This window comes from Echinococcus granulosus, assembly GCF_000524195.1.
Source record: "Echinococcus granulosus chromosome Unknown EG_S00022, whole genome shotgun sequence".
Lineage (NCBI taxonomy): Eukaryota > Metazoa > Platyhelminthes > Cestoda > Cyclophyllidea > Taeniidae > Echinococcus > Echinococcus granulosus.
In genome coordinates, this window is record NW_020170402.1 from 997110 (window position 1) to 1015315 (window position 18206).

At 42.2% G+C, this 18206-nt stretch overlaps 1 protein-coding gene across 1 annotated transcript; it reads right to left on the reverse strand. All coding sequences in view use genetic code 11, as the record gives it.

Annotated features, from left to right (window-relative positions):
* Positions 1-9606: 9606 nt before the first annotated feature.
* On the reverse strand, positions 9607-16645 carry EGR_03952 (Putative phospholipid-transporting ATPase; the record flags this gene model as incomplete). Its single annotated transcript, XM_024493201.1, has 9 exons — positions 9607-9849; positions 11352-11669; positions 11748-12021; positions 12180-12528; positions 13068-13122; positions 13701-14165; positions 14239-14544; positions 14619-14915; positions 14984-16645. 9 exons carry the CDS (start codon positions 16643-16645, stop codon positions 9607-9609), a joined length of 3969 nt encoding a protein of 1322 aa, XP_024352473.1.
* Positions 16646-18206: the final 1561 nt, after the last annotated feature.

Sequence of the window (18206 nt, forward strand, 5' to 3'; positions counted from 1 at the left end):
GATGGCAAGCCAAGAGATAGGTTTGGCATTTGCCACAGATACTCATGCATAAGCTTCACTAAAGACATAAATATTCCCACACCCGTGATTGGAATTCCATGTGTGTGCAACCAGGGCGTTAGACTTGCTGAAAACTGGCTTGGCTTGGCAAAATTGACACCATTGACTCACTCCTCCACTATTCAATCGGGAAAATTATTTCCTTTGACTGAAGTCAAGTAAGAAGCCATGTGTGCATTGCTACAACATGCTGTAGACAGTGAACCCCTACTGCTGGCCCTTTTCCCTGTCGTCTTCGGGTGGCTGCCCAAACACTTAAGAATGTTTGGTGGATAACTATAGGCTGCTCACCTCGTATTTAAGCACTTTCGACACCTCTTTGAGGGTTGACTTTTTACACTGCATACAGGCCACAAGATCTTCACATTTTGCACAACGCATAGGAAAGTTATTTTTCACGAAATAGCGAGAGAAGACATGCAAATCTTCCCTACTAATATTCATTACCGATATACGATATTTGGAACGAGAGTAGGACATCGCGCTGGACGCTTTCTTTGCAGTGGACTACATAGCATAAGTAAGTTGGAAAGCCGTCTGCCTGAGATCACTGACCCACACCAAAGTTTCTGGTTTTGAAGAGGGCAGCCTGGGACATAACTTGTTTTAAGCTCTTCCACAGCGACACAACCAAAACTTGATACTATTTATTGACAAACCTCGGACCATCTGCGAAAGAGTTTTTTCATCGCAATGACTTGAAACAATTGCATTCACTTTGATAGCTCATCTGCTATGGGCCCATGTTGGGTCCCTCATCAGCAGGGTGAAGTGTGGTCTCAGGCATCCGTCTTGAAGGATGCTTCTTTACTGGCCGCAGCTTAAACACTGGCCGAATGCTGGATATCTCTCTTTTGATCACTTGCGATAATCGTCACCCACCCCGCCTTGAGCAAAGATCTACAGCATTTATGTGAATGTAATTACTTAAAGTTGACTGCTTACCATCCTGCTGTTAACAACCTTGTCTAATGTATTCATCGTCAACTGAAGGCAGAAGTTTTGGCCGACCCTGGTGCGCAATGCTTGAGTTTTTTCTATCGTATTGCTTAGGTTATGCTTAAGGAGGAGATCAGTGAAAAAGAATATTGACTGTTTTTCCTCCGGGTTCGGTATTTAGTTCCACACTTCGCCTCCCTGATGTAATGTCCACTGTTGTTTCCACAATTATTGAAGCTGACCCAGCTTCGTACGCGTCCCATCTCAAGCATCGTGCTCTCCAGCTAAAGCTTATCTCTCATCACACATCACACTAGCCCTCACAGATGCGCTCCGAGTTGTTGAGTTCTTCCATTTCCTCTAACCGTAGCCAGCTTCACCAATCTACCTTTGTATTGTACGCTGGTCTTAAACGGTCTTTTATCTTAATGGAATATAAACCCTAATTACCATCTATTTTCTGTAAAATTTCTCGATTTATCTAACCCATTTTTCCCACTCCTTGAAGGTGCCAAAATTCTTTGGCCTTCCTTGACATCTTAATCTTCACCCTTGTCGCTTCCCCTCACCAAACTTTGATAGAAGGCCCATCCCTACCCCCACCATTTCCTATCAGTTAAACCATTTAGAATGTTTTCCTTTCATCAGTCGTTTATAATGCAAAAATCTACTTCATTTCTTGCATCTCTTTTTCTACCTCAAGTTGCACTCACTCAAAGTATCCGAGCAATGTTGTATCACTTTCCACGCAAACTCATAATCGTGAATTACGTATTAGGCGACCTTTTTTTCTTCATTTTTTATCCATTCAGAATGTCATTCTCAAAAGAGATCTTAAAATCTTCTAAAAATCACCTGAATTCAATAGTTCTTTTCCCCTGAACACACCCTATTAAATAGACCCAAGTACTACAAAAATCATAAAGTCCTAGTGTCATATCGGGCACCAGCCACAACCCTGTTCTTCCGCTATCACATATACGGAGGGAGTGAGAGAACAAAGTGTGGTGTGGGTATTTGAACTTACTCCTTATTGCTGTAAAAAGGGAGGCTAAATACTTCCGATGTACTGAGCATGGGCGCAAAGCAATAAAATAATAAGAGCACTTAGTTAATGTTTCACGAAAATGCATACTCACGAGCCCTCAAAACCATGATGTGTGAAATGTTGAATTGATGGGGATGTCAGACCCCGTTTGTTGACTCTGTACACTAAAGAAGGCTACTAGGAGCCTCTTGACTCTTCTCAGACGTTATTGTCGGTCTTGGAAAGTTAGTGATGCTTCTGCACACCGCCTCCAGGACCTGCGAGGTAGATTTGAGTAAGTCGATTAGACTTATCACAGTCTTACTGTTATCAGCCACGAGTTCGTGAATCAACAAAGCTATTGGTTTTTGCAGTATAGGCTTTTGTTAAAAATATATTGAGGTAGACCATGGCTTCGGCATAGATGTCTACCTTAGATAATTCATCAGCTGAATATGATTCGTCGGAGGGCAATGTGTCTGTGGTTCCTACCTGGCAGTCTGCCTCCTGATCAGTAGGATGGTCAGTAGAGAAATTTTTTAAAGATGAATAAAGACCCTCTTTGCTGACAGTCTCCTCATTAGCTACCTGAGGAAAAAGGTCATGTAACAGGGCAGTTTCAGCCGATGTCATTTGATCTTTCCCTGGCCCTAAACACTCGTCCGTAATTGATTTCGACGTTTTGTACGGGTCCGTCGCCGTCTAGACACCGTACCTTTACAAACGGAGACAGAAAGTGTTGCGTAGGTTGGTTGTAACAGAAGAGGTGTCTCTCTAAGACACGTTAGTATACAAGACAGCAGAAAAGACTGCCCAGGGGTGGTTTAGTGGTACTGGCAAATCTTTCTCCAGCAGAAGTTTCTGTTGCTTTAAGGTCGTCTTCTTCCATAAGCTCTGAGGTCTCAGTTTTGCTTGAGCAACCTTCTTACGTGCATGGACTTTAGCCCGGCTGTGTCATAGCAACATAAATGCCGTTACGGGTTAAATTTTACGTGCATCTATTCTTGTTCATTGCTGCTGCACATTTTATTCCCTAACCATTGATGTGGTAAATACATTTAGTCAGTCCCACGTTTACAAGTCGGGATTTGACGGTGTTCCACAAGACCGGTCTTAACTAGATTTGTGCTGACAGCTAAAACGCCAAGTACAGTTGAGTTCAGAATTACGAGTGAAGCGGCCAGTCTAGTGCGCCTGCAGCTACGCACACGCACACACAGACTGATGTTGACTCCATCGGTCAACAGCAGAAATCAAACAAATTGTGTATTTCTTTAGAGGGTAATCGCGCTTAGGCCTCTTATCAAGGGAAGAGAATGCGACTACAATGGCTTTTAAATAATCAAATTTGTCGACACAGTTAGTGATGGGTGATGCGATTTGAAAGTGGTTAAGACTGTCCACTTGGTTATGCATAAATGGAGTCACCTGATAATAAAGGCGGAGAAAACAAGTGGTGCCGATGGCAATGAAGAATCCAACGACTCCTAGCGTTCGAACACAGGTAACCTCCTTCGAAGCTCTGAGGTAAAATTGCCTTCAGAATGCGAGGATTTCATCGACTAGTCTTCCCTTTTAGGGGATCCAAGATGACAACAGAGATTGGATCGTTTCTTATCCCGCTTGACCTTTGCGGTAATTCGTAGTTCTACTACCTCCTTATCCCCCAAATGCTGGCAAACCAACTGCGATTGACGAGTAGATGGAACCTGTAAAAACAACGATCCGAATGATACATTAGTTTCGTAAAAAAATCAAGTCAAGAACTGTCAAACGTCGCTAAGTATTTCGTCTGAAATAGCCTTATTACTGGCGCCACATTTTTGGCAGGCGACTTCTGGCAATTTTCGGGTTTCCTCATAAATTACTACTGAAAAAGAAATGAAGAAATCACATAATTTTAACACAAAATGACATAGATTATCCTTTAAGAACAAACGGTGATATCATAAGACTTTGTGCATGTACGGCTTTAACCTGTTTATTCGAGGTCACAGTTTAAAAGCCTTTACAGGTGGAGTTCTTCACAGGTAGGACGATTTAAACAAGGATGAATCTTTCCTACTTCAAGTTATTGACCTTTCGTACTTGGGGCAGAATTAGATCAGTTCGAAGTGCCATCTTAAACCCGTAAAAATTGGGTCTTCATCCTTCTTCAAGTAGGGGGATTTTATCCGCCATCTTGGTGTTTTTTGATCAATGGGTAAGTACTGGCACAGTATGAGTGATGGTCCAGCCATCACGAGGTCGAGGCATGTGAAGAGGCGTTTTTTGCCTGTGAGTGCAGGAGCACTCAGGCAATGTTCCTTCACCAGAAGGCATAGTTTATGTGAGGTCAAATAACGTGCCACTACTGAGTATTTAGAAGTATCTTTGTAGGTACAGTCACTCGAAATAGTACCCCCCCCCTTTAATCCGCGATTGAATAGTGTGTGTAGAAAGACAAAATTATTGCCATCCTGTTTCTTGTCTAAACAACTACTGCTTAGTTGTAGGAGGTAGGTACTCATCTGGTTTCGAGTATTCTTCGTTTTTGCAAAATCAAAATATTTTCGACATTCTTTTTAACCACTTCAAATATATTTTGACCCCTCTTCCATTATGCATAATTGAAACTCCAGTTAACCGCCTCATCTGGTTGCTAATATGCCAACAATCGATGCCTTAAGTAAACCCAGTCCTATAACATGAAAATTTAATGGTCTTTCAGTGCAGCAAAATCACTGCATTCAAAACATCCGGAAGTTGGAGTTAATATAGAGGTAACCATTTATAAGCCTGGGAAGCTCAAATTTCGAAGTTATGCTCGAAATGAGCCCTTTTTGTAGCTCTTCCCGGAGATTCTGCGTGACAATTTACTCATTGAGCATTGCTTAATTGTAATCCGACTTATGAAAAAAAATCTAAAACATTTTTTCCGAACTTGTGTGAAAAGTTTCACAAACATTATCGCCTAAAAGAGAGAAAATGAAACAAAGGATCTTTGTACTGATGCTAAACTGGCAAGTAAAGTCTTTGCTTTTTTGCCTAGAAATATTCCCTGTTCACGCAATTCTAACAGTGATCCAAAGCTCCTACACCAGTTGTGACTCACTGGACTATTCTCAGCATGCGTCTTAGCCACCGCAGCATATTTTTCTTATACAAAATTTGTTTTTGTTTTCAAAAAAATACCATTAGTAGCCTCAGACCAAATCAGTAAAACGCCTTGTTGTGATTGGTTAGCAAATAATCGTTACTTATTTTGATACTTACTGAGTTTTCCAAAAAATAACCAAATATAAAACCAGTAATATAGTTTAAGAATTTGATAAGTTATACTTTAAGATGCAATGTTATTTTTACACTCCTTAGGGAAGTGCATAAGGCAGTTCACCAAACCCTGGTTGGTTCAGATCAAGTTATTGAGAAATGATGCGTTCCATGCTACCAGTTTTAATTATTTACGTAGTTGGAGGAAATAACAACTCCACATTCCCTATTCCTCTGGTTAAGTTTGTAAACTATCTGATAGGGTAAGACCCCAAATTTCCCCGCTCCACTAAATCCCCATTATTCTTAATCCGCTTTTCAGCAAGGTGGAGCCAGGTGTCTCCATAGCGGTGCAAAAATATATCCAAATAATAACGGTCACATCACTTATTAAAACGGAGGATCCTCAAGGTCGGAGTAAATTTTCACCGATATTCTCGCGTACTTTTGGTTTTTGGTGGAGTGTGTGTATCTGGAAAAAACGTTATCTCGCTAGAACCTGTGCTTGTGTGTGGATGTGCATTTACTCGTCTTTGAGTAACAGGCAAAATAACATATTCAAACTAATGTACTACCTTTACAAAAGGGCTGGTGTGACTACTCTCTGATGTGCCTAATTGACTACACTTCTCACTGATAAAATTCAAAGTTACCCAGGATGCTTGAAGTCGGTGGGTCATCCTGTAAACTTTAATCTACCGTACGAAGTGCTTAAGATATTAAAGTTGATCCAGAGCACATTTAAGGTGGACAAGGAATAGGAGAGGGATAGCTTCCGCGAAGAACTTGTCCACTTTGAACATTTTGTAACAGTTGAAGCCGTTGAGTTTAAATCAGCCTTCTTTTGCTGACATACAAGGTGCTGTTGGCACTACTTATGGGCAAACCACTTGCTCCAACTCATTGTGCCTCCAAAAGTTCATAAAGTGCTTTAAAAGGTTTCAAATGTCCTATCACCTTGTTTTATTTTGGGGAATAGGTAAAGGCCTCAATTACAGGCTGAAAAGTTCCTAAGAAATTATTATTTTAGCACTTTGGGGCTCAAGCAGTGCGGCTGTGGTCAGCGTCGGTCAATGCAATTTACCAAAGTGAGTGGAAGCTTCCTTTGCCTCCTTTTCACCCATGACTCACCACATTCTATCTCAGTATAGTTCAAGAGTTCCACAACTTTCATAAAAGTCCTCTAGACTTGCAGTCGTCGCGTTTGTTGGTCTTCGTGAAACTCGCCAAGAGTAGTCTTGGTGAAGCTGAGGCAATTTACCCATTTTCAGATGCTTAACAATGACTGGCAAGCCTAAAGCTATTCACAGTCTATCTTCATCTAGGAAATTAAAATCGAACTGTACATAGCTTGTTACAAATAGCAAGAGATAGCAACGCTGAGAAAGTGGCCTAACTGTTATTTTTTTCTTAACAAATACAACCAAAAGTTGTTTGAGTTGGCCCCTGAAAAGTGATTCTGGTTGTATAAACTCGAGGACTAATAATATAACGTGTTAAGTCAGGAATGAGAGGTGTGGAGATGAGATTGATGTGGATATTCAAGACGACAAGCACCAGTACGCACTTGTCTTAGGCTACTCCATTCCATGCACACCCACCTCACCGTGTCATCATGTGGTGAGGCTCCAACCACGCCCACTAACACAGTACAGAAATGTGAATAAGTCTGGTTACCCTAGCTTTCATCATCGCTTCGAAGGCCTACTCACGTGAGTTGCATTGCCTTGCTGAGTTGACGTGGAAGAAAAAACAGGGAGATGCAATTGTTTTGACTTCTAGACCCACGTGATTGGTTTAATTGTTTATGTTGACTTTCGCTTTTTGACCACCGTCTGAAGTGGTTTTGCTCCTGTTTCTGTCAGTGTCGCCATTCCAAAAAAAGGTACGCCCTAATGAATACACGCCCATTGCCAGTTGCCATACTTCCAAGAGGCTGTTCCAAGGATGAGAAAAGGTGAGCATCTTACCTGTGGCCTGCAGGATTCAGCCCGTGTCCTACCCTGATTATCAATCCACACATGAGGTGAATCCAAACGATCAATAGAAAAGTCTCATGAGTCTTGTTAAAAGGACTATTGTTTAGCCTTACAGGAAAATAGCAGAGCAATAGGGTTAAAACAACAGTCGACAACAACATAGCCGCTATTCTTGATTTGGAGGAAAAACGAATTTGTGCCAAACATGTCAAAAATGTAGTTTTAAGCTGCTTTAGAGGTTGGCCATGAAGGCCTCAGGATAGTTTAATTACGAAAAAGATGCAAAAAAAAACGAAGGATCATCGACTGCTTTGCTGACCTGACGACTGTCTTAAGGTAAGACCAAGTCTATTTTAGCCTTGATAATTAAAGATGCGAAAATTTGATTCTAAGTTCTTTTGTGAGCGACACTTGTAAGGGAGCTAGTTCACTTAAGCCGTATTCACGCAACCGCTTCATGATGGAAGATACGTAGAGCACAGGACCACGGGGTGGCTGCCATGGCACACACACGCATGCCAACATGGGGACGTCTGATTGGTTTGCATAAGCATCGTCATCTCTCATTCCAATTGACCTCATTTGGCTCTTCCAATCAGGTTAATGGTCACATGGAGTCGTAACAGGTCGCAGATATTATCCAACTTCGGTAGGGAGGATGGGTAGCAGGGGAAGAAGAGAAGGGGAGGTCGTCTAATTCGGCGTGTGTGCCTGTCTGCGCTTAGCTACAGGCAAAATCGCGCTTGCTCTCAAAAGTGAGCAACAGAAAGTACGTTCATCTGTACTCACACATCACCCGAGTTTCACACCTGAGTCGTGGTAAATTAAACATAATTAGTTTTGCCTCAAGCGGAGAAGTATTAACCACCGGTTTCAGTTGGTGGGGCACCCGTTTGTCTAGCATTCAAGAATAATGAGTATAGGCAAAACGCTAGTTTGAGTCCTCTGCACTATTTAAGTGGAAATTTATGCTTTCAAAAAGCAGATTACTAGAACAACGTCCCCTTCCAGGTGAATGTGTAATGCTTAAGAACTGTCAATCAGTGGAGAGGCTTGATTATTACTCAAGTCAGGATCTCGGTTTCCAAATGATTAAAAAAGGACCCCCTTTAGCAAGTCGCCTGATTTTCTGCTTTGACAGGACACTAAGTCGCCGTAGGAATGCCAGTGCGCACCACACAATCACTTCAACGGATTAATAATGCCTTACTCAGTTTGAAGTGTTTATGTTGGTTTTGCATTTAGACCTACGAGTACCAATTTTCCATTTCACTTGGTGGCATTAGGCTTCATTTATTTAAAAACTAGAGCCACTTTAGAATGAATAAAAACGCATCATTGCGGATTGTTAACTGCCTGGTTGAAGGCTTTTTAGAGACCAAAAGGGAGCGAAGATACACCCGCAATTTAATCGTCTCCTACAGCTTTGGTGATTAGGCGCGCCACAGGTGACTTCAGACTGATGAAATTAGGGTTCCAAGACGCCGTCGAATCCATTATTTTTGAGAATAAATGGATTTAAGGTGAATCTCATCCCCCGGCAATCGTAAAGAAATTATGGAAAAAAGGTATCAAACTGCGCTTGGCACAAAATCAAGGTGGATAGAAGAATACTAGCTTCGTCAGTAGGAGTAGATCTTTTAATCCCAGTTCAATAATTTAGTTTGAACTTTCCCTCGCCTCTCGTGAATGCCATTGGCGATCTTAACCCGGCTTGCGACGATGCTAAATAACATATCACCTGGCAGCTGGTATTTAATGCACTGTAACTGGAGTTAAGGTAAGTGTGACAAATTGTTTTCAACTCACAAGTACTGTTATCAAATTGACTCCTAATTAATAAAATTTATTGCTAGAAAACAAATAATTGATGCCACGGATTGGCAGTCGACTTGAAACAGTCTCTCCTGCATTACCTACGTAGTGTGGATTTTGTATAAAGATACAAAACTATACAAGAACCTGGGAGGCGATTAAAGTGAATGGTTAATACAGAGAAAGACGGAATTAATTGAGCACATATAGTTCTGTGTGCATGAAAAGATAGGAAAGGCCGGGAAGGGGGAAGGGAGGAAGTGGTTTGTTGGCAGTTATAAAAATAAAAATATTGACAGTTTCGTGAACTCAGGAAGAATTTCTACCTAAAAAAGACAAAAGTATGGATTCAGTTTGACCCCAATGTGTGGAAGTATCTTTTTATTTCAGCTCAGAATGGTGGTGATCTGCGCAGGGATGAACTCTGGAAGACTTACAATAGCACATGGTCTTCAGGGGAGGCACAAACACTAGCACACCTAGGTTTTCTGCATGTCAAATGAACAGGACGACCCACCACGGAGGGGATGTTTTTCAGGGAGCAGAATTGACCCGAGTGACGAAGTTCTGCCAGGCGTAGCGCTTTCGTCTCTCGCGGATCCGCTTCACTCCGCTCAGTGCGATCTGAAAGTCCCACCAGGCATCGGAACTGATACGCCAAAGGATGCCTGGGAGGAGGGTGAGAGCCAAAACCAATGGCAGACACAACCAGAATGCAGGGCAGGAGGCCAGGTACACATAGTTCATGTACATGTAGGTGGATGTCCCGCCGAAGGTCTAAAATAAACCATTTTTACTGTCCTGGCTCTTGGAAAATCAAGAATTTCTCCCCTCAACTGCACAAAGCCAAATATTGGCAACTACTAAAATATGAAGGAATCTGAGGCAATTTATACTCACACACTTTGAAAGACTTGCCATCTAGCGTAAAAGAAGAATGGGGATCTTGAAGGTGGTTTGGAGAGTCAGTCGCTTTTAGTTAGGACAGGAAATTCAAAGGAATGAGAGTTGGACACACGAAATGGAACCTCAAATGGCCCATTTTCGGAGTAAAGACTTCATTTAAGTAAGTAGTAAATGAAAGAAAGTAGCTCATTTTGTCATCCTTTGGAGGCTAATGCCAAGATTCTCATCAGGTTTGATCTCTTTACCTTGAAAAATGCCTACTTCTAAGTGAGTGCTTACACTACCAAAGAATTGCCACCCCATTATCTAGGCAAACATGCGCATTGGCGTGGTGTCGACTTCCAGGCGGTTGTTGGCAGGTTATTTTGAAAAGTCTGGGTGGTTTCAATGGCACACCGTGAGCAGTAAAAAGTGATCCTAGAGGTCATGGCTAAAAGCTACCACTTCCCAAATGTGGTTGCATACTACATACACATAAATGTCAACACCCTCACAACACGAACTGTAAAAGTCAATGCATTTGGACTGTGTGAGAGGTGAGGAGAATGGAGGACTCAAGTTCAATTAATTTAGTACTAAGGAATTATTTTTTCCCATCTTATGAGACTTATTTAAGGGTCACATCTGTACCTGAGGTCGTCAGTGACTGACAGTTCTTGTAAGTCGATTTGGCAGCTACGGTCCTCATATCTCCTTCACTGTACAAACAGCGTTGACCAAAGGAGTTTTTAGTAGACCTCAATGAAATGCATGGGTATAGCTTCCCATTGTGAGAAACAATTAAAGGGCAAAATGGTAATTGCCATTTAGAGCCGTTCAAATTGTGACCAAGGAGACACAGCGACTTATAGTGACATAGGAGAGGGAAATGTGGAATTGCATCTTTGGTATCCGTGATTCAAGTAAGTCACCATAGTCAGCAAAGTTCAGCGCGCTACTGTCATAGTTGACCATTTGTGTTAGTGACCGTTGGTTTCTCAAGGAGGACAGGCATTATGAAGCTGGTCCTCCCCTTCGATTGTTATCTCCTTTGGGTATTTAAGGAGAAACGAATATTGCGCTCATAGACAATTTAATGACTCTTGTCTAGGTCTAAAATATTTATCAAGATGTGTGACGCAAGTATAGAAGGCTAAAAATAGTTCATTTGATAGTAGGGGGTATCAGGTTGAAGAAATCATACGATGGTCACTTAATAAATATTGGAGAAGTCTGTTTTTGAACCCAAAAAGAGGTGAAAAGGTTTCTTTTTTAAATGACGACTGAAAATGCAAAAACTGCAACCGAAATCGGATGATACGCTTGAATCCAGAATGTGATGAACAGATGTTGAGTGCAGATTATGAAATGAGATGAGTCGGGTCCCACCTCACCTGATAGATGAACATGATAGAGAGGTTCATAACTCCGGTGACGAAGAGACCGATGATGATGAACCGGTTGAGGTATCTCGACATTACAACAATGCGCACTGTTCCCGTCACTACCACGTAAATGTAGCAGGCGTTGCCGAACATGTTGAAATCAACGCCAGCATAGGAGACCCCCGACTGAAAAAAATGAGCGTCTGAGAAGTTCATTCCACCGGCAAGGACGTAATGACAGACGTAATATATGACCGTCCCATGCCACCATCCGTCAGCAATCCAGAGAAGAATGTACCAGCAGCGAAGGTTTGCCGATAGATTCATCTAGAAAGTTGGAAAGGGAGATAAGAAAAGGAAAAGATATTTATAGGATGTTATAAAGAGAGAATTAATGCCACTTACGAGACGATAAAGGTAGGGACGATGCATCAGATCTTTGGATGAAACATGTTGCTCAAAGATTCCAAAAACGAACGGCGCAAACGAGGTGAAGGTGAGGTTGTAGAAGGTGTAGAGAAGGCTATCGAACATGGACTGACCTGAGAAGCCATCGTAGAACATTCGGTAAATTTGAATGGCTACAAAAGCCACATTCTTGAAGTAGAAGATATTCGCCGTCATGCTGATACGGTAGTAATTCCAGTGACCGTGAACCAAAATCAGACGTCGAAGGTGTCTGAAGGGATTGGAGGGGGAAGTAGTACAAAAAACGACGAGTTTTCACAGTTCTTCGTTCGACTCACGAATTCTTAAAAAGTGCTAATAGCGGATTTCTCCAGCCTTCCAACTCCTCTGAGAAATGATGCAAATTAATAGAATGCAATCAGGCTCTACCTGAAGAGTGGTAGGGCGTAATCCGAGGCTCTGACGGCCTGTCTCCCCTCATTTCCAAAAATACCGACACCAACACTAGCCTCGAGAAGCATAGCGACGTCATTGCCACCATCCCCGACGGCTGCCGTAACCGGACGACCACCACCACCAACACCGTCCAAACCATGGCTCACCAGACGTACGACCGCAGCCTTCTGCAGTGGTGTCATGCGGCAGCACAACACTGTGGTGACGTTCATGCAGAGACACAGGAATTGATCTCGAAGCACCGGCTTAAAAATGAATAGCGAGCCGATTACTTGCAATGTGATTAAATAACAAAGCAATGGCGAGTGCAACTTATTCATCACTGCGGAGTTTTTTGAACTAAATTACTTCAGTAGTCAAGCCAAATAAAATTGGGTGGGAGTGTTATGAGGAATCGCCTTCATTAAGCTTACTTCCCAAGGTAATTCTTTTAATAATCCTAATCTGGGAAACTTCGCAAGGGAAAGACTATTGCGCTCCACCAAACACTTTCCAGAAAACTTCTCTCAATATCTACATTTAAATGGGTGAACGGCGTTTCTGTCTTGTAGGTGGTTAAATTGTGATGATCGAGAGGGTCTCCGGGGAAGGTGATGCAAATAAATATATTTGTTAGGCAGTGGCATGAAGCCATACTCCTATCTGGTAATCAACGTCAAGGTTTCAATCTACCTCGTTGCTATACTTTGGCGAAACTTGAGGCTTTGTAAAGTACATGCGACTGTTTATATGCCCGCATTATGCAGGATGGATAGATGTGCGGCCATGTCACTACTAGCCTATTTATTGTGCTCCCTACTACATCCATCTTATTTTCAACTACTACATCTCATCACTGCAGTCTGGCCGATGTGATTTTACCCTGTTGCCTGTCAGCCAAATTGAGTCCAAGGTATACCCAGGTCTCCAGAAGCACCTAGAAGTGCCATGCCACAGCAAAACGTGCCACCCAGAAGTTAGCTCAGCCATTTCTTTGGTTTCGGTAATGAGGTGATGAACCATTCAAAGCCAGATGCATCACATTTGGAAACAGCCGTAAACAGGGAACTTGATATCAATAACTGACTGGTTGCGTGCCAAAAAAAACCACTGCCTAAAACTGATCATTTCCAAAATTCGTGGCTGTGGGTCAAACTTGGATTACCAATGTGCTTCAGTCACGAAGTGAAATAGTGAGAGCAATGGAATATTGTTGTTACCCATAAACGGCACACAAAAGTGTGCGGATTCATATCAAATGCAACGATGGGCAAAGCGGCGCAACACCTCTTCCTTTCATCTCATTCCAGCCTTGATTTAAACCCAGTTTTGAAGGTTCAATTACTGCGGAAAGTTCGACAGAAGTGAAAACAGGATAACTGAAGTAGACACTTAAGACGTAATGCCCTGTTATGAAAATCTCTTTGGAGCATTTCGTCTTGTCGAGATGTTAATTCCTCTCTCAACACACTACTATCACCACTGATAATCGGCTGTCACCACCGAAGCACTCACCATGATAGCGTAGCGTAGAGTTGTACCATCGATAACCAAACCGACGGGTTCGTTAGCTCCACCGGGGTTCTTCCGTCTGTGACGTCGAAGACCATCTGCCAAAGCGGCTCGAAAGCCGTGTATGACGCGGTGAAATACGGAAGTGGCATTGTTTTTCGGAGGAAACTCAATGTCGGTGGAGTCAGGAGATGAGACGGAGGAATCCGAGTCACTGTCACTCATCTTCTCTCTCACATTTGTTTGCTGTCCCATCTTCATCTTAAAGAGGTTTTTGAACCTATTCCGTGTTCTCTTCACCTCCAGACGTGCTTTCATACCCTCCAATTGAACGTAGATCGCACGTCCTACGTCGTCCACACTCTGCCCATTTGTTAGGCGAATCAGGGTTGTCCCTGGGGGAAAGTGACCAGTTGCCTGACTGATCTGAACCGCTGTCTCTTCTTTGTCACCTGTGAGAACCCACACCTACGTAGAGAAGTAATAGCGTTTAGCTATCAAACTTAAGTTTTTCTTGGAAGTAGGACAAATCTCCACCTACTTGAATGCCCGCCGAGATGAGACTTTGGAGGCAACGCTTAACTCCGGGTTGGAGTTTATCTTCCACACCGCTAACTCCTATTAGCGTCATTTGGGATTCAATCTTAGCAGAAACGTCATCGATGGCTCGTGCTCGCTCTGGACCGAGTTGGCATTGGGCATTCTTCAATTGCTGCAACAAGGACTCGTATGTATAAGAGTCCACTTCACGGACGCTGAAAACTAAGATTCTCAAGCCAGACATCGCGAATTCTGTCACTTTGCGAATGATTTCATCTTTTACGTGAGAGGGAGTCTTACCACATCGCTGTAAAAAAAGCGATACGGTAATGAGGAGCAGTAGAAAATGAGAGGAGAGTACACAGAATATAAGGAACTCACTCTGGGATCTAACATCGCCACTTCAGCACCTTTCGTGTAGACAAAGCATCGACCATTTTCATCTCGTATCATCACTGACATGCGTTTACGGACAGAGTTGAATTCGAGGACTGCGTCCATGCGGTAGCGCCGAGTCTTCAAATTACTTTGTTTTTCGTTTAGAACGCCCGGATTGAAGCGAACCAGGCGAATATTGTACTCTTTTCCAGCTTTATTTACCGTCTCATCCACTCCAAGGTAGATGAGACCAACTTTTGCTGCGGCATCGACAAGGGCCTTTTCATCTGGGGAGGCTGCCTAACGGGAGTAAAATCAGCACTTATTATCACAAAGCTACAATCACTAGACCAAGCTTAGAAACTTACATTGTAGGTGATAACTTCTTCGTTAGTCTCCTTATCAATCTTAATCTTAGCCTCGATAGAATGGCACAGTACGACGTTGAGCCAAAATTGTTTCGCCTCTTTTGATAGTTTGAACACGCGCTGTTTCGTCTGAAGTCCATGCTGCCAGATATTACTATCTCCTAACTCATCAGTATCATCCTCTTCTGAAGATGAGAAGTAGTTGGTGGCGTTGACTGACTGTAATGCGGTGGAGTCCTCTTTATGCGTTTCCGAAATTGAGACAGTTTTACTGTCATCTCGCATCATAAATAAGCCACCTTCTTCCACGTTGTAGATATGGGGATCGTTGGCTAGACTGTAGCTCTTAAATATCATCTTATTTTGTGTCAGTGTCCCAGTCTTGTCACTAAACAGAAACTCAATTTGTCCAAGTTCATCAGCAAGGTTTGTGGCATTTACTTGTGCCTTTTCGTTAGTCTCCGGGTCGTAAAATTCAATGTCCTTGGAGATGAATAGAGCCAGTAACAATTGTTGAAACTCCATAGTCACCATGATTGAGATAGGTATGAGGTAGTTAATGATGAACAATAAGGTGAGGTACTGCTCGACCCTCCTCCAGGGAGTTATGGGTGAATTAAGGATATACCAAGCTGATCCAAGGGGTAAACGTCTCCAAGCAAAGTGCAAAATGGTTGTAAGAAGGGTTATCAGGAACATAAACACCATGAAACCTAGTAGGATTGCGTTGAATCTTCCTGAAGAGGAGGAGAATTTTCGAAAGCCGGGCTTGCCATTTAATGATAATTTGGTATCAGCTCCAGTATATACAGCGACACCAAGAATGAAGGATGTATGACGAAGGTTTGATCCACGTAAAACCAGATTGTTCAGTGAGAGAGGAGTCGATTCCTCTTCGTAGTTGAGACTGCCCTCAAAAGACTTTAGGTCGTCGTTGGGGTTCTGACACACTATCGTCGAGCGTGGGAGATTAATTGTAATGTCCTCATACTGTTCTTGTTCAATATGCTGTACTGCTGATACTAGAGCAGACTGGGTGAAAGACAAGGTATTAGTGGTTTTCACACTGGATTCGCCATCAAGGTTATCTGTTGTAATGTAAACTTTACCATTGGAATGGCTGGAGGCAAGAAGTAACATGTCGCAAGGAAAAGAGTTATTTTCAAAGCAAACTATGATATCCCCACAACGAAGTTTTTGCGACTGCCGATTCTCCCATCTTGAGGTTTGTCCATCTGGATCGTGGGCTAAGACTAAGTAGGGAGTTCTATTAAACTCACGATCTGTCTTGTGGCGCTTCATATCATCGACAGCATCCTTGATCATCGAGACACCAATAACGGTCACAAGTGGCGCAATCGTTGTTAATGGATTTATCGGAGTCTCCCCGAAGAAGTAAAGAATGGAAACCAGAAGGAAAAAAAAGTTTGCAATGATGTGAAATTGCTCATATAGGTCCACAGGAAAAAAATTCCACCAAGTGTAATGAGAGGTGATGACTCTGTTGTCGCAAAAGTGCTTATTAATACGAGAGGCTTCTTCGGCTTGACTGGGTATGCTATTAATAAGAATTGTTCTGCCTTTGGAATCATCTTTTTTCCTGGGCCACCCGAAAAGGCCAATTTTCTCAACATTTATTGGAAATGAAGATGATCCACCCATGGGAGTGGCGATTTGAGAAGGGCAGTGCTTTCACTGGCGATCACATGTTCAAATTCTTATTAAATAGGAGCCGCTGTTGACCTTAAAAACTAAATTTAACGTGGAATACTAAAATAAAATATATTTATCAAAAAATAATAGCTTTATTAGTTTGTCGCTTCAAGTCTTGCATTTGACGCATTAAAACAGGCACATAATCGTACATTTTTGGGTAGTTAAATGAATGAGGGTGTTTTGCCGTTAGCGGGGCTTTAAGATCAAAACAAATTGATTGTACCCAAATCCCATTTCGTAACCTTTTTACATATTACTTTACAGAAAACAATTTACAGAATGAAGGTGAACGCATCGCGAGATTATTATAACGGTAAGGCACGGTTATCAGTAGGTCTATGCGGGGAACGTTTTTCACAAATAGGACTGTGTTTCCACCGCCCACTTATTTGAGCGCAAAAAAGCCAACTATGGACATAATTTGCTATTGCTTTGTGTTTTAACAACAATTTCATTAAGGTCACCACTGAATGATAATCTAAACCGACTAAATTAGTTCAAAAGTTGGCTTTTAGGACACTTATTACAACTTAGTACGGAATGCAATTGCTTTACTATATCTAATTTTAGGTACAACGCTTAGTTTCTTAAACCAAATCAATTAATTAATGGGTAGCAAATCCCAATGGAACATACACCATTTTCATGTCTTACATCCTGCTTCACTTGAGTTCGGAATTTGATTTTTGAAGCATTTTGTTGAGGAACAAAGGATTAGCCAACACCCTAAAGGCTGGTGTTAGTTAATAAAGCACGGAGTAATTAAATCGGGTAGCCATTTGACAACAGCAAAACCAAAGTTTTTAGTGCAAAGCCCCGAGACAAAGAAAGACAGTACTTGGGCAGAATATATAGATATGATGTACGGCAGGGTTTGAGGGTAATGAGGGCTTAAAAGTTAGCCTGCCCGACGAAGATACAATGGCCGGGACGCTTTACCAAAACTAGCTCTTCCCTTCGCCATTCTTCCGTCTCAACCATCACAACGTAATCATTACTGCAAGAAATACCCACGAGCCAACCCACCTAGTCATCAAATTTTTACCCAGCTAAGAAGGTGCTTGATCACAATGTTTCTGACTACTCTGAGCAACTCTACCAAACCTGGAGTTTCGTCTCTAATGGGAATTGTACCAAGGGGCGGTAACAGTGCAAGCCATCATGCTTGTCCATAGGTGGAAGCAGGAATACTAGCCTAAAGGCACATTTTTATAAAAGGGATAAAATTTTAAGCAGTTCCATGCGGATAGTGTTCCACGTCTGTACTTCTTTGCCACCTATTTCTCACTTCAGTATTACTCAGCCATATTAATATGGGAGATATCAAGCTTCAAAAAGCAAAAAAGGTACAGCGTCTTTATAAAACTAATATTATCATGCAAGTGCTGTAGATAGCTCTGTAATGATCTTTTTCAGAGGTTTCATAGTCACCGCTAGTGTCGCTTCACTTGTTAATAGCCTTCCTTCAGAACACGGGACCGGGTCAGTTGCTGAAGGTAGACGTCAT